At 38.4% G+C, this 15,065-nt stretch overlaps 1 protein-coding gene across 2 annotated transcripts in view; it reads right to left on the bottom strand.

Annotated features, from left to right (window-relative positions):
- LOC130909418 (cytohesin-3) overlaps nucleotides 1-15,065 on the bottom strand; it is a 60,658-nt gene that overhangs the window by 16,688 nt on the left and 28,905 nt on the right. The window contains exons 1-9 of one of the 2 annotated variants that reach the window (XM_057825871.1): nucleotides 13,573-13,628; nucleotides 13,385-13,467; nucleotides 13,105-13,169; nucleotides 9,791-9,857; nucleotides 9,558-9,676; nucleotides 4,721-4,801; nucleotides 4,507-4,619; nucleotides 1,789-1,937; nucleotides 1,561-1,672 (exon numbers count right to left, since the gene is read on the bottom strand). In XM_057825871.1, the coding sequence (XP_057681854.1) occupies nucleotides 1,561-1,672; nucleotides 1,789-1,937; nucleotides 4,507-4,619; nucleotides 4,721-4,801; nucleotides 9,558-9,676; nucleotides 9,791-9,857; nucleotides 13,105-13,142 (679 nt within the window). In that variant the 5' untranslated portion in view covers nucleotides 13,143-13,169; nucleotides 13,385-13,467; nucleotides 13,573-13,628. Of the gene's footprint in view, nucleotides 1-1,560; nucleotides 1,673-1,788; nucleotides 1,938-4,506; nucleotides 4,620-4,720; nucleotides 4,802-9,557; nucleotides 9,677-9,790; nucleotides 9,858-13,104; nucleotides 13,170-13,384; nucleotides 13,468-13,572; nucleotides 13,629-15,065 lie in introns of those variants that run through there. The other variant, XM_057825870.1, reaches the window with a different exon arrangement.

Raw genomic sequence — 15,065 nt, 5'->3', positions numbered from 1 at the left:
TTTATTGAAACACAGCAGGATGCCCAGTCCTGCTATGGTGCGCTGTGATAGTATTTATCTTACTGAACTGGCGGTAGTGACAGGAAAACACAGCGATTCATTCATCCAAAAATCCCCGATGGACTGAGGCGGCGGCCCCTCTTGATGGAGTTCAACTGAAAATGGAATTCAGTGATGGGAAAATGCGGGACCTAACTTGCTGATCTGGCAAGTGTGGCTGGCAGGGGACAGGAAAGCCAGAGCCAAAGAATGCAGAGGAAGGTGGGGGGTGGTGGAGTGGAGTTGTGGGAGAGAGTCAGGGCAGGTCGAAAAAATGAAATTGCCCAGTCAGGTGACTTATTGTTATAATATGGAATTGATGTTGTTGTAGATTAAAATGCTTTAGGAACATGAGAAAGGTGCTTCCCCATGGTTAGTAAAAGGCTAAAGTGATGGCATTTTCCAAGTCTGCAACCTTTACACGTGTCTCTGCGTGAGTTGGCCTCCTACAGTCAAGTTAATGAAAAGTCTAACACAGAATCGAAGACAGTATAACTGTTTATGATTCTATTAGAACTGCCTATTTGTTTTATATTACACCTTTGAGTGGTACTCAAAGGGTGAGACAACACCTTTATCATGTACATCCTAGCGGGAAACATCTTGTTTAATAAATTGAATAAAACATAGAATTTAATTACAGTAAAAGTACAGATGCAGCGGCAAAAAATACTTAACATAAGTAAAAGTAGCTAAGAAAAAAATTACTTTAGTAAAAGTACAAAAGTATATGCAATAAAATTCACTTCACAAGTAAAAAGTAAAAATATTTTCTCCCAATGCAAAAATGGATATATACAATGTATATTTATTTATACAGAGATCTGAGCCAATACACAAAGAAAGAACCAGAAAATTCATTGACTGGTTAATGATATTTAAAACTGTCCAGAATGAAAAAAAAACAAGCAATAAAATTGACTGCACTGTAAATAGAAGCTTAATAAGCTAAAAAAAACAAAACAAAAAAAACCTCTAAAATCTTAATGCTGGATTACAAGCAACTATTAGGCACACTTACTGGACAAGAATGTACAGCACCCATCTGAAGGTGTGATGCTTTCACTGTTGGTTTCTATTGGTCAATATCTTGTTCACCTGCCTAATTTTGCTTGTACTCGTGTTGCTGCCTCGAGTTCTCAATTACGGTAGAGTTGCTTATCAATTTTGCCGGAAGCATGAACACGAAACTATCAATTCACAATGAAAACAAACAAACAAACAAACAAAAGTAACTTGTAATGCTGGCGACAATTTAAAAAAGTAGTAGAGTAAAAAGTAGAGATACGTGCTGTAAAATGTAGTTAAGTTAAAGTAAAAAAGCACCTGTTCTTTTGTGTGTATGTGTGTGTGTGTGTAAAACTCACATCACAAAATGGCTGCACTCGTAAGCGGCGTTATATTTTTGTCTTTAATTTGCATACTTGATAGTTAAAAAACTCAGCTTCTAATATTAATAAAGAGAAAATAATGTTTGACCCTAATCATGTAATGTTAACATGGAGTGTTAAGTGAACATACCAAGCTTTAAGAGCCAGCCTTCTCTGTCAGGATTGAAGAACGTGTGCGTAAGGTCATTTCCGTCATCCTCCGGTATTTTAAATGGCTCGTTTTTAATGCTGTCATAGAGGTTCTGCAAAAAAAAAAAAAAAATGGCAATGAAGATGTAAGCAAACTACAAAGATAAGGTTACTTCTTGACAAAATAGGCCACCGTCCTCCACAAAACGTCATTGCGACAAATCCTCACCCTGAGAAGTTCCTCTGGCAGGTCTCCGCCTTCATTGATGCCTCTGTTCATGGAGATGAAACGCTCCACGGGGGGCTTGTCTCTGACGTTGGGGTTATGCAGGCTGGTATTCAGCATGATGATTGCAAATGACAGCACGTAGCAAGTGTCTGAAAGCAGTCACAATACTCACTCAAATATGAGCATACGGATTTTAATGTTCTCAATGATTTATCTGCCAATCTTCCCACTTCAAATGGATTGGATGTCTACTAGTGATAAATTAATTAGTAGGAGGCTACATCTTGGCCACAGGGAAAACACATTTTATTTTTAACCTTATTGTCCGTCATTGCTGGCGCTGGTATTGTCAGCCCTCCCACTTACAACGTATTGGACCTCAAGTCCCGACAATGGTAATCGAAATTGTATAGGTTCAACACTAGTTGTTAGTATACAGTGGTACCTCTATTTACGAAATTAATTGGTTCTGGAAGTAGTTTTGTAACTTGAAAATTCTGTAAATAGAGACGTGTTTTACATGTAAATGTCCTAATCAGTTCCAAGCCCGCCCAAATTCAGACATAAAAATGCATCAAAACATGTAAAAAAAATACATGTTACGGTCAGATTATTGCACTATAAACATAAAATCAGAGTTCATGCTGTAAAAAAAAAAACAAGAATACAGTAAAAAACAAAAGTTAATTCACTCATGTAAAGCTGTCGGAACGTGAGGGGCGAATTAAGAGGACGCTGGGATACACAAATACAGTCGAGGTCCCTCTTAGCCAATTACAGTGGGGCAAATAAGTATTTAGTCAACCACTAATTGTGCAAGTTCTCCCACTTGAAAATATTAGAGAAGCCTAAGCCATGAGTAAACCTCAACCATGAGAGACAGAATGTGGGGGGAAAAAAAAACTGAAAATCACATTGTTTTATTTTTAAAGAATTTATTTGCAAATCATGGTGGGAAATAAATATTTGGTCAATACCAAAAGTTCATCTCAATACTTTGTTATGTACCCTTCATATAACGGAGGCTCAATGTTTTCTGTAACTTTTCACAAGCTTTTCACACACTGTTGCTGGTATTTTGGCCCATTCCTCCATGCAGATCTCCTCTAGAGCAGTGATGTTTTGGGGCTGTCGTTGGGCAACACGGACATTCAACTCCCTCCACAGATTTTCTATGGGTTTGAGATCTGGAGACTGGCTAGGCCACTCCGGGACCTTGAAATGCATCTTACGAAGCCACTCCTTCGTTGCCCTGGCTGTGTGTTTGGGATCATTGTCATGCTGAAAGACCCAGCCACGTCTCAATGCCCTTGCTGATAGGAGATTTTCACTCAAAATCTCTCAATACATGGCCCCATTCATTCTTTCCTTTACACAGATCAGTCGTCCTGGTTCCTTTGCAGAAAAACATGCATGATGTTTCCACCTCCATGCTTCACAGTGGGTATGGTGTTCTTTGGATGCAATTCAGTATTCTTTCTCCTCCAAACACGAGAACCTGTGTTTTTACCAAAAAGTTCTATTTTGGGTTCATCTGACCACAACACATTCTCCCAGTCCTCTTCTGGATCATCCAAATGCTGATAGTAGCCTTTGTTACTGTGGTCCCAGCTTTCTGTAGGTCATTCACAAGGTCCCCCCGTGTGGTTCTGGGATTTTTGCTCACGGTTCTTGTTATTATTTTGACGCCACGGGGTGAGATCTTGCATGGAGCCCCGGATCAAGGGAGGTTATCAGTGGTCTTGTATGTCTTCCATTTTCTAATAATTGCTCCCACAGTTGATTTCTTTACACCAAGCGTTTTACCTATTGCAGTTTCAGTCTTTCCAGCCTGGTGCAGGTCTACAATTTTATCTCTGGTATCCTTCGACAGCTCTTTGGTCTTGGCCATAGTGGAGTTTGGAGTGTGACTGACTGAGATTGTGGACAGGTGTCTTTTATACCGATAATAAGTTAAAACAGGTGCCATTAATACAGGTAACGAGTGGAGCCTCGTTAGACCTCGTTAGACTTCGTTAGAAGAAGTTAGACCTCTTTGACAGCCAGAAATCTTGCTTGTTTGTAGGTAACCAAATACTTATTTTCCACTCTAATTTGGAAATAAATTCTTCAAAAATTAAACAATGTGATTTTCTGTTTTTTTATTCCACATTCTGTCTCTCATGGTTGAGGTTTACCCATGTTGACAATTGCAGGCCTCTCTAATCTTTTCAAGTAGGAGAACTTGCACAATTGGTGGTTGACTAAATACGTATTTACCCCACTGTATACAGTACCAGCCATACTGTATTTTTGCCTTTTGTACCCTGAAATTTCTTTGGTAACAAGAGGCAATATTTTCCAATTGAGGCGTGTCTTAACCTGAAAATTCTGTATATAGAGACATTCATAAGTAGAGGTACCACTGTAAACCGCAACAAAGAATTGAAAATATACAATTGCATCCGTTATTATGTATAATTGTATGCAATGCTCACATTCCATTCACTTTGCTTCCTTGTGTATGCACAACCAACCTCTTTCCCTTCCTAAAACATCTTAAAATATTTACCAGCATGTTGTTGTGAGTGAGTTAGTCACCAGACTGTGTTCTCGCTGTGCCAGGTTGTATCTTTGTGAATAATGGATGTAGCAGCTCTTTGCTCGCTGCTCATCTGCTGTGAGTTGTGATGTTATGTGATGTTACTTTTTATCTGTGTACAATACAGTGTGTCTGACCTGTGGACTGGAAGACCCCCGGGTTGCACTGGCAGTAGCGGGAAGCAAAGGCCTCCATCATGCGGTCGATCTTCTGAGCTTCACCTGGCAAACGGAAACTCCAGAGGAACTGCCTGGAAGGCAAACAGGAAGTAAAGACGGGATACCGTCGGCGTCACTAGCTGTCCGGATGCATTTAATGATGTTTTTTTTTGTGTGTAGTTTTTTAGCTGACCGTAGCGCTTGTACGAGGTTGAGGTCAGCAAATTCGTGCAGCTCCACAAAAGCCTGCAGCACCTTGATGTTGAAGTCATCCCTAGTGAACGAACAGACACATTTAGTGTCGGAAAACAACAAGGCAGATCCATATGCCGATGTGTAAACAGGTGTTGAGATGGGCCTTTCCTCAGCATTCCTGTCGTAATTGTTAATTTATTCGCACAAGATGCTGAGAGGTGGCGTGTGGAAGCAATTTAAACAGCTGGCCCGTGCATTGCATTTGCAACCCCCTCAAGGCATCGGTGCAACACGCCAGACTGATGAAAAACAGCTAAACCTAAAACCACACACGGTGTGTTTTTTTTTTTTTTTTTTTTTGCTGTCTGAGGGTTCTGCGGTGAAACCTGGTGATCCTTTCGGTGAGCAAAACAGTTTCTTCTATTCGGAAAAGTCCTGACACAAAAACATTCTAGGTATTTTTTGGGATTCGGGTTTGTTTTTTCCTCTTCGAGGCGACTCGAGCCAGACAAAATGTAACCAAAAGCCAGTCTTTCCGCTAGTAGGCTATTGAAGCATGTACATGTGTCAACATACTTCCTTGACACCGATGACTGTACTACTTTCCAATTTAGACAGAGCCTTGGCGGCTGCTGAGGGTGCTTTATAACGAATACAAAAAAATGATAGCTCATTCCAGAATTGGAGGACATTTTGGCTTTAAAATACTTGAAAAATAAGACTTCACTTTGCTGATTTTCTGTTCCATATTTATTAGGTAATAAACTCTCTTACATTATATATTATATTGCTCTCATTTAACTAATTGGCTGCCCATGACAACGCTAGACATTTATTTAATTTTGGCTGGCAGAGGCTGGCAACAAATAACGGCTGCCAAAAGTTGCAGTCTTTTTTTCAGGTATGGCCTCAGGACAAGTGCATTTATTGAGAAACCCTATGTTTTGGTCATTTTTATGTGGATTATTTGAAATGTAAAGGTTAGGAGGGAAAGTGTCCTCCAATTCTGGAATGAACTAGAAATTTGTTAATCACATATTTGTGCACCCAAGTTTGAGTCCAAGTCACCTGATTTTGAGGATCTACCGATACAGAGTACTGATCCGACAAAGCCATTATTTTATTGATTGATTTATTTCGGAACACACTTTTTTTGTTTCTTTTGACAATATACTTTTATTCATTCATTTTCCAAGCCGCCCATCCTCACGAGGGTGCTGGAGCCAATCCCTTGAATCGGTTACCAACAAATTGCAGGGCACAAGGAGACGAGGAACCATTTGTGCACACACTCATACATAGACAATTTAGAGTGTTCGATCAGCCTACCATGCATGTTTTTGGGATGTGGGTGGAAACCGGAGTACCCGGAGAAAACACGCAGGCATGGGGAGAACATGTAAACTCCACACAAGAAGTGCTAGAGCCTGGCATTGAACTCTTGATCTCGGAACTGTGAGGCGGACGTGCTAACCACTTTGCCACCTTGCCGCCAACAATATACCGTATTTTTCGGACTCCCACCTGAGTATAAGTCGCACCAGCCATAAAATGCCCAACGAATAGGAAAAAAAACATATATAAGTCGCAACGGAGTATAAGTCGCATTTTTGGGGGAAATTTACTTGATAAAATCCAATACATAGAACAAATATGTCATCTTGAAAGGCAATTTAAAATAAGAATACAATAGAGAACAACATGCTGAATAAGTGTACAGTATGATAATGTTACATGATGCATGAACAACGAAATGCGAACGTGGCGGGTATGTTAACGTAACATAGCTATTAAGAGTTATTCAGATAACTATAGCATAAAGAACATGCTAACAAGTTTACCAAACCATCAGTGTCACTCCAAAATACCAAAATAACATGTGAAAGGATATAATAATGTGGTAATAATTTCACACATAAATCGCTCCAGAGTATAAGTCTCGCCCGCAGCCAAACTATGGAAAAAACTGCGACTTATAGTCCGAAAGATACGGTACTTGTCCTTCTGAATTTTTTTCATTGCTTTATAACCATTAGAAAAAAAAACACTTCAAAACCCTACCTTTTGGACCCGTTTCTAATCTTCTAAAAGTGACGTGATCAGGCCCAATTTCCGATCACGTGATTGGATCGGGGACATCCCTAAACGTTATATCGCTGGATTATTTTGTTGCTTATAACTCCTTTACTGACAGCGATACACATTCAATTTATATGAACGGGGAAGATTGGCAGTGAGTAATCGTGATCGGGCCAGGATTCCCATCACATGATCGGATAGGGGGACATGCCTAATACAAATAACAAATCGCTTTTGTATTGGTTGACATTAGGGGACAGGAACCTCTGGGTACCTCACGATACGATATGATTTGCGACAAGGCTCACAATAACGATGATCTCACGATATGGCAATAAAACAATTCACGATATACGGGTCAGAAAATCATTCTACGATTTTCTACAAAACAACAAAAAACAAGCTATTTTCATCCGTCTGCTGTGAATTGAAATGAATTTATCACTAGTAGAGGTCCAATCCGTTTGAAATGGGAGGGGTGGAAGCGAATGAAATGGATTGGACGTCTATAGCGGTCAGTGGCAGCCAATGACAGGGAATAAGTTCATTTCAGGGTATTTCCTGTTTGTTTTTGGTCACTTCCTTTTCCTTTTGGGGAATTTATGGGTCACTTCCTGTTGATTTTGGGTTACTGAAAAAGAAGTGACTAAAGAATGCAGTGTTGTTTTCGTCAACGATGACATTAAAGAAAATATTTCGTAAATGAACTATTTTTTCATGATGATGACGAGCTAAAAGTGTGTCTTGGGCAGTTGTTAATTTTACTTTAAAAAAGTAATTAATTACAGTTACAAATTACTTGTCCCAAAAAGTAATTGCATTAGTAACTCAGTTACCTGAATGTAAGAGTAATTAGTTACTTGGCAAAGTAACTAGTGATCATTTTCATGTTTTTTTTTCTCAAAAGAAAAAAAAAAAAAAAGGTCACACAATGTGAAGTTTAAAGGGTTTGGGGAACAATTGGCCCTAGCCCAATGCTTTACCCTCCACTTAACTAGACACAAGGGTCTTGCGAACTAGATAGTAACCTTTGCTATGTGTGGAAGTCATTTAAAGTTGTGAATCAACTGTTAAAGTTGTTAAAATTGCTCCCGTATTGCATTAGTTCCCTTCTGTCAACTTTCAACAATCAACATGTGTAAGTTTTAAGTTTTCATCTTTTAAAAATAGATTTAAGTCAAGATTTTGCCGATTTAGGAGCATTTTAAAATAAAATTTAAAAAAAGTTACTTAGGTTCGCGAGGAAGGATCTATACATCAGAGCCTTCCTGCGAGGTTTACTGCTTTAAGATGGCGGCTGTTTACTAACGCATGTAGTCCTTAAAACATGTTGCCAATGCAGCCGTGTCTGTCATTTGCATCTAGTTCTATAATATGTGATATCTACCGTATCATGTGGGCGTAGTTTGTAGGCTATGGCTACACTCAGGTAAACGAGGGAGTTTATTTTATATCCAGCGATGAAGTTGGAAGCAGTTATGTGGCGTCGGAGCTACTCCTGTTCTGGTTTGTTTACATCCGTGGTACACTCAAAATGGCGCATGGAGGCGTGTCCGCTAGTTTGGGCACGTGACTGACAAAGACCGATTGGAGCCACCTAGCATCGCGTTTGCAACGGCGTCCTCCCCAGTCCTGCTCTGCTCTCTCGTCTCCGTGAGTCTGTCTCTCTCAGACTTTTTTTTATTCAACCAACTTAGTAACGCATAGTAACGCACGCCTTTCCCGCCTCAGTAACGGTAACGGCGTTGCCAAGATGAGAAAATTAATTAGACTACTCATTACTGAAAAAAATAACGCTGTTAGTAACGCCGTTATATTGTAACGCTGTTATTAACAACACTGGTCTTGGGAGACTAGACTAAACCATAACGAGACGGATGCCAGTTTTCGTCTCACAAGACGAGAACGAGATGAAAATTGGCCATAGTTTCCGTCATAAGTTCACAATGTGTGACATTTTCTTATCGTATGTGTAGTTAGCACGCATCATAGCAGTGTTTGGTAGTGTCACTCATGTGATGTGCGGCACCCCCCGCGTTAGCATTTATTGTAGTGAGTGTTGACTTAAAGTCTTGGAAAACTTTTTACGTAGAGTTCGTAGCGTCCATGTAAGTTTAATTAATGAGATGCGATTTCAGTGCGCAACACATCCCAAACCGTTTGACCGACCAGCTGGGTTCTTTTTATGCTTAACAGTGACACCTTTTTAAAACGATATATCGATTCTTGGTGGGAGCGTTTTGATAACCTTTTGGGCTACAAAGTATCGCGATGTATCACCTTTGTCGATATATTGTCACACCCCTAGTTGAGATCATGTTACTGGGGCGGGCTTAGTGTCGAGGGCTGTGAATGTGCATTGTGTGAAACATCTGGTCGCACAAATTGTGAGTGCCTCAACTCAACTCTTATTTACGTAATTCATTCATTTAGATTGATTGCACTTCTTTTCTTATCTCCATTTCCATGTGTTGTGCTGTTTGTTTCCTCTCCTCAGTGTGTAATGACAGGTTCCTGCTCTATGTAAAAAAGCCCAGTGACTGATAATTACAGAGTGTCAAGCCTCATTCTGGGATTAGTACGGTAGGTGGCCCCTTTGATGATTGTTCATGAATGAAGCATTTTGGCAAGCAGGGCTTCCCCCCGCTTGAGTGGTCACACTCTATTATCGAATGTTTGTCAAAATGCCAAAAGCAGGCTTTCAACCATTATAGTCTACTTGGAAATACGCAAATGAATTTGATTTTCCGTCTCACCGTTCGCCAAGGTAGTCACCGATGACAGTTTTGTTGAGACCCTCGCCTTTACAAAGGAACTGAGCAATGTCCTCTGGAGTGTGCTGAAGGAGGTCATTCTCTAGTAGGAACTGGATTCCCTTGAGTGCACAAGGAGGATGGGGGAAGAGAAAGGTTGAGCACACCTCAAAGAGCTAACGTCAACCATTTCAAGGTTCACTGGAGGTGAGGACAGTAAGAAAGAGGACAAGTACCTTTTTAGGGTCCATGTTGAATTTTTTCCTGCCCATTGCAATCTGCTTGTTTCTCTGGGATGTTTTACTGGAAGATATGTGGACATTAGGCAGTCAGGAAAAATAGGTGCACTTAGTTGGACTACAACTCAAACATAGTTATGATACCTGGGCCAAGGTTACACTGTAATAGTTTTGGATTTTTCATTATCGTTTATTTTATCTTATAGTGATGGTTCTCTAATTCTTTTAGTTTTCATTCAAAATTAGAGGGGATTTGTTAGTTTTTTATTAGTTCTTAAAATTATTAGTTTGAGGTTAGTTTTTAGTAGTTTTAGTATAGGTTTTAGTTTTTCATATTTTGGGTTATTTCTGTGTAAATACTGCTTCAGGGAGAGAATATGGCAATGAAAGGGTCAGTGTCTTTAATATCAATATGTTTGAGTTTGTTTTGTGAGTACACAATATAGTTTCAGTTACTGTACTGTCTCTTTATCGGACAATAAATAGTAAAAAAAAAAAAAAATAGTAATAAAAACTGAAAATGGGAAAACCTATTGACAGTGTATCAAATACTTGTTCTCCCCACTGTAAACCCTGCCCAGATAGTAGGCCGACATTGAACAAACGTTGATTTTCAACAAAGATCAACATTTTCGACAATAAACAATTTTGAATCAATGTTGCAAATACCGATGACACGTGACAATGACGTTGAAACAACATTAACATTGTTTTATAGTTGATGAACTAATGTTAACAAATTATGTTGAATTCTGGATGAGCGGGAACTTTGGTCAAAAAATAGTTGTGTTCTTGGTTGACCGTGAAGACAGCAATTCACCTCGAACAAACTCCACTGGAAATGCCTCATTTAAGGATAGCCATATTTAAAGGTAAGCCTGCTGTGCTTCTTCAGAGCCTTTAACAGCAATGATGTCTTACGGTAGAAAGAACTGCGTTTGTCATTATTACTTGTACACAGGGGTGAAAGAGCCAGAAATTGTACTTATTTATTTTGGGGTAAAACTACTGAAATGCAAAGAAAACTTTTTTTGGTCAGTTATTTCTATAATACATACAAAAACTGATTTTCATTCAAAATGGTATTTTTTCAATGATTTGCAAAATAAAAGTTAACAAAAACAGCTATAACCCCAGCCTCCATCTCCTAATTTTTATTTTCCCTCATTTCCTCACATACTAAATGCCAAATCTCAATTTTAACTACTTAAGAACATAGGATGTATCTTAAAATTGAAGATAATGTAAACATTTATTTTTAGTTGTATTTTTTAATAATAAAGATATAAGTAACATACATTCAGAAAAATAAGTACAAATGACTTGTATTATGCAGAATGAAATGAAATATATTTTGAAGATCGCGCAAAAATTTACTTTTTTAAATCAAAAGGAAATGAACAGCTAAGATGTTCTGAAGCTCCCCATCAGAGCAAATAAAACTAAATATGATAAATAAGCCACCTTAACTCTTTCCTTGTTCTTAAAGATTTGATCCATTTTCTGTTGCATTGGCCTTTTATTTATTTATTTATTTATTTTTATTTTGCTGTTTCAGAAAACATGCACATTTGAACCAATCAGAGCGAACTATCTCTGGTGATCACATGTCAGTATGTCAGCCAATTGAACGGATAAATGAGTGCAGGCGTTTTGCTTTGCTGTGTGCATTCGCACATTAACGTGTGCAGTAGTCAAACTCAGATAACTGCAGTAGCTGGGGAAACCTCCATGCTGTCCGTAGTATGAAATAAATAATAAATATCGGTGGAAACGGATTTCGCTACACAAGCACTTTATTATGCTTGTTGTTAACACTTGTGTATGTAAATCTGATTGCTGTAGACAGTTGCCGTCATATTTTCGGAATCAAAGCACCGTATACCGGAACAACGTTCCGGCCCTGAATCTTATACCGGAAATGCGTTCCAGCCCGGAATCTTACACCGGAACTGCGTTCCTGACCGTTCCCGCCCACTTTCACCCCTGCTTGTGTATAAAACCCTTTGCCTGACACAAAATGACAATGATGCCAAAATTGTAAGAAACGGTGCATTTGTTGTGATTGGCATTCAAGCAAAGACCTACTTAGCTTGGACGGTTAGCTAAGTAGAAGTTCAAGCAAACTAAATTCCTTGTCCAGTTCAAGTGCTGAAATCGCAAGATATTACACAATTGAGACCAGTCTAAATTAATTTATTGAACACCGAGAAAGTTCGGGCATTTTTCCATCGTAGTTAGCTCCGTTCCAACATGTAGCCCTAATTTGGTTTGAGATTGGTTGAGAAACTCTGTCCACCACAAAATACTGAAGTTGAAGCTGTTAAACTGACCCATGATATCTGCTCGAATTCAATGATATGAATTTATTGTGAATGCCGTTTTGTTTGTATTCTTCAGATTAACTGTAGAGGCAGATGAGGATGGATGTGTCAAAATATGCATTCGCTGCTGTTGTGCTGAAGTGGCTACGCTATGCCCCACTGCGTTGGTGGCAAGGTTTACAGCGAAGCTCGTCAGACTGAAGAGGAGGCTAAAGTTTGAAATATGTTTACTGAGTGTTATTAACTAATTTGAAATCTAGACAAGTTTTTATTTTTATTGTTTATTCATTTATCATATTACGGTAAATTACCAATAATATTTTATTAGTCAGCCAAGCTGTTTCTTCTGTCTGTAAATAAAGCAGGACCTTTAAATATTGGCATATTTGAAAGCAATACTAGCGTCATGGTTGAAAATTAAGGAAAACAGCATTGATTAAGCGTTGTTCCAATATTATTAATAATCGAAATGACGTGTAGGTTTGGTAGGGATTTCAAAGTTGGAACAACATTAATCGAGGGTGCAAAAGTGATGACAAATCAATGTCGGGTGTCAACGTTGATTCACCGATATAAGATCGACAGCAGAATGTTGATTCATTATCACTCTAAAGTTGTTTTTAGGAATTTTATAGTATTTATATGAGTGCCCTAGAAAGGGTTGATTATAGTTTCGATTTATTTTGGTTAACAAAATTATTATGAATATTTAAATTTTAGTTTTCGTCATTTTGTCGATGTTAACCTTGATATGGGCTGAATATAGCCACAAACTGAATCATTTAAATTTTAATTAAAACTGCTGAACTTGAATCATACATGATTTGAAATTGTATTGCTAATTGAAATATTGAATCTCAAAATTGTAGTTTGACATTGAATTTATAAGTTTGTAGTTGAATCGTAAAGACATCTCCGAAATTATATTTCATCCTCACTGACAATTAACTCCATATAATATTTTCCACATTCAGATAAAGAACTTACCTTTCACCAACACATGTCAGCTGCTCGATTTCTGTCATCACCTCGGCGATCTCAAACTTCAACCTCTACGGGACAGATATACTGATGCAGAACAGTCGCAACAGAATTTCATCTGAATGAGACCAACTAGGTGGATTAACAACAATGTCGTGTACAACTGTTCCAACAGTGGATGTAAGAAGTCTACACACCCCTGTTCAAATACCAGGTAATTTAAAAAGTTCATGGCTTTACTGTGTGTATGGTGTTAATTGATGGTTTTAAGCAGCTTCACACACACCTCAATGTCGTCGAGCAGCTCTCTTTTCCTGCGCCGGATGTTGCACAGCTCATCCCTCTCCTCTTGGGAGAGATCCTCAGGAACTGCAACACATGATGGAGAAAACACAACGTTAGCGCATACACACGCACTCATTTATACACAGTTCGCGTCCTTGGCTGCACACGAGCGACAACACGCTCACACACTTCAAAAGACGAGTCGAGGGATCGCTCCGAGAGAGAATCCAATCTGGCAGCGTTGCGAACGATAAGCGTGAAAAAAAAGTGTTTTTCTGCCAATCGACGCCGCTTCACTGACTGTTTCACCTCATTTATGGAGCGAGGCGCATCACGAGGCGGTGTCTTCGGTCTTAATTAACTCAAGAAAGAGGAAAAGGGTTTTAATTAATCCACTTCAAAGTGACTCGGCCCACTCCTCCTCAATCGGCCCAAGGGATAATTCTATTAATAAAGACAATCCAGATTAAGTTTCTTCGACATTGGATTGGGAGATTTCACTTCCAGCTCAGTGATTTTTACAGCTCTAGGAAAAATTTGAGAAAGCAGAACAAATGAGTCAGTTCTTTAACTCATTTAAGTAGCTCAGACCACGAATGATCAGGTTCCAGTGCCATTGACAGCAAAAGACGGCTAATTCATTTTGACTGGGAGAGGCTGGTGGCGAGTAAAGGTAAAATTCTCTTTATATTACAATGATACATTTACTTATGAACGTTTCTACCATAGGCGGAGTTTGACTTTTGGGGCGGGGGGGGCACAACATGTTGATGACCCCGAAACGCAGTGTCAGCATTATAATAATTTACAAGAATATTTATAATAAAAAGTTGACAATGAGCAATTTTTGTTTCCCATCATTCTTTAGGGGAATTCTAAATCAGGCTGCTTAGGCAATACTTTTTGCCAAGATCGTTAACCATTGAATATGGTACACCTGCCGGTGTCGTGCCAATGTAGTTACCCCAGTCAAAATTTGCATCCCTTAGGCGGAGCCATATGGAGGTAGATTTATGTCTTTATTATTCAAACAAAATAGTTGCTTCAATAAAAAAAAGTTGCTTAAATCAAAATATACTTTATATTTTCATTAAAAATAAAAGTCGTTTCAATCAAAAAAAAAAAAGTGTTTGAGTTCAAAAATACATTTGAAAGTTAAAAAAAATGCATGTGAAAGCTATTTTTCTTTGAATTTTTGGAGGGGATTGAACCAACTTTTTTGAGTGAAGTAATGTTGATTTGCGTTTGGCCCACATTTTGACTAGGACGTTTTTGTCTTTATTATTCAGTCAAAAAATAACATGTTTCAAAAAATATATATTTTCAAAAAGAAAAATCACTTCAATCAAAAAAACAAAAATGTCAATCATAGAAAACGTTTTTCAATGCGAAAAAGTATTTAAGATTGAAAAATTTGCATTTGAACACTTAATTTTTCATTGAAAAACTTTTATTTGATTGAAGCAATCCTTTTTGTGTTTGGGCCATATTATGCGTAGGACAATCAATCAATCCCCCAAAAAGTTGTTCAATCAAAAATATTTTCAATCAAAGAAAAAAATCATTTGAAAAATAAAATTGCCCTCCCCGATTTATGATTATTATTATTTTTTTAAATATATGCAAAGTAAATGACTGTCTAAGGTGCTAGTGACATGATCTGTTCGAGAAATAATTTTGAC

This window comes from Corythoichthys intestinalis, chromosome 21, assembly GCF_030265065.1.
Source record: "Corythoichthys intestinalis isolate RoL2023-P3 chromosome 21, ASM3026506v1, whole genome shotgun sequence".
Lineage (NCBI taxonomy): Eukaryota > Metazoa > Chordata > Actinopteri > Syngnathiformes > Syngnathidae > Corythoichthys > Corythoichthys intestinalis.
This window is presented reverse-complemented; position numbering and strand designations above follow the sequence as displayed.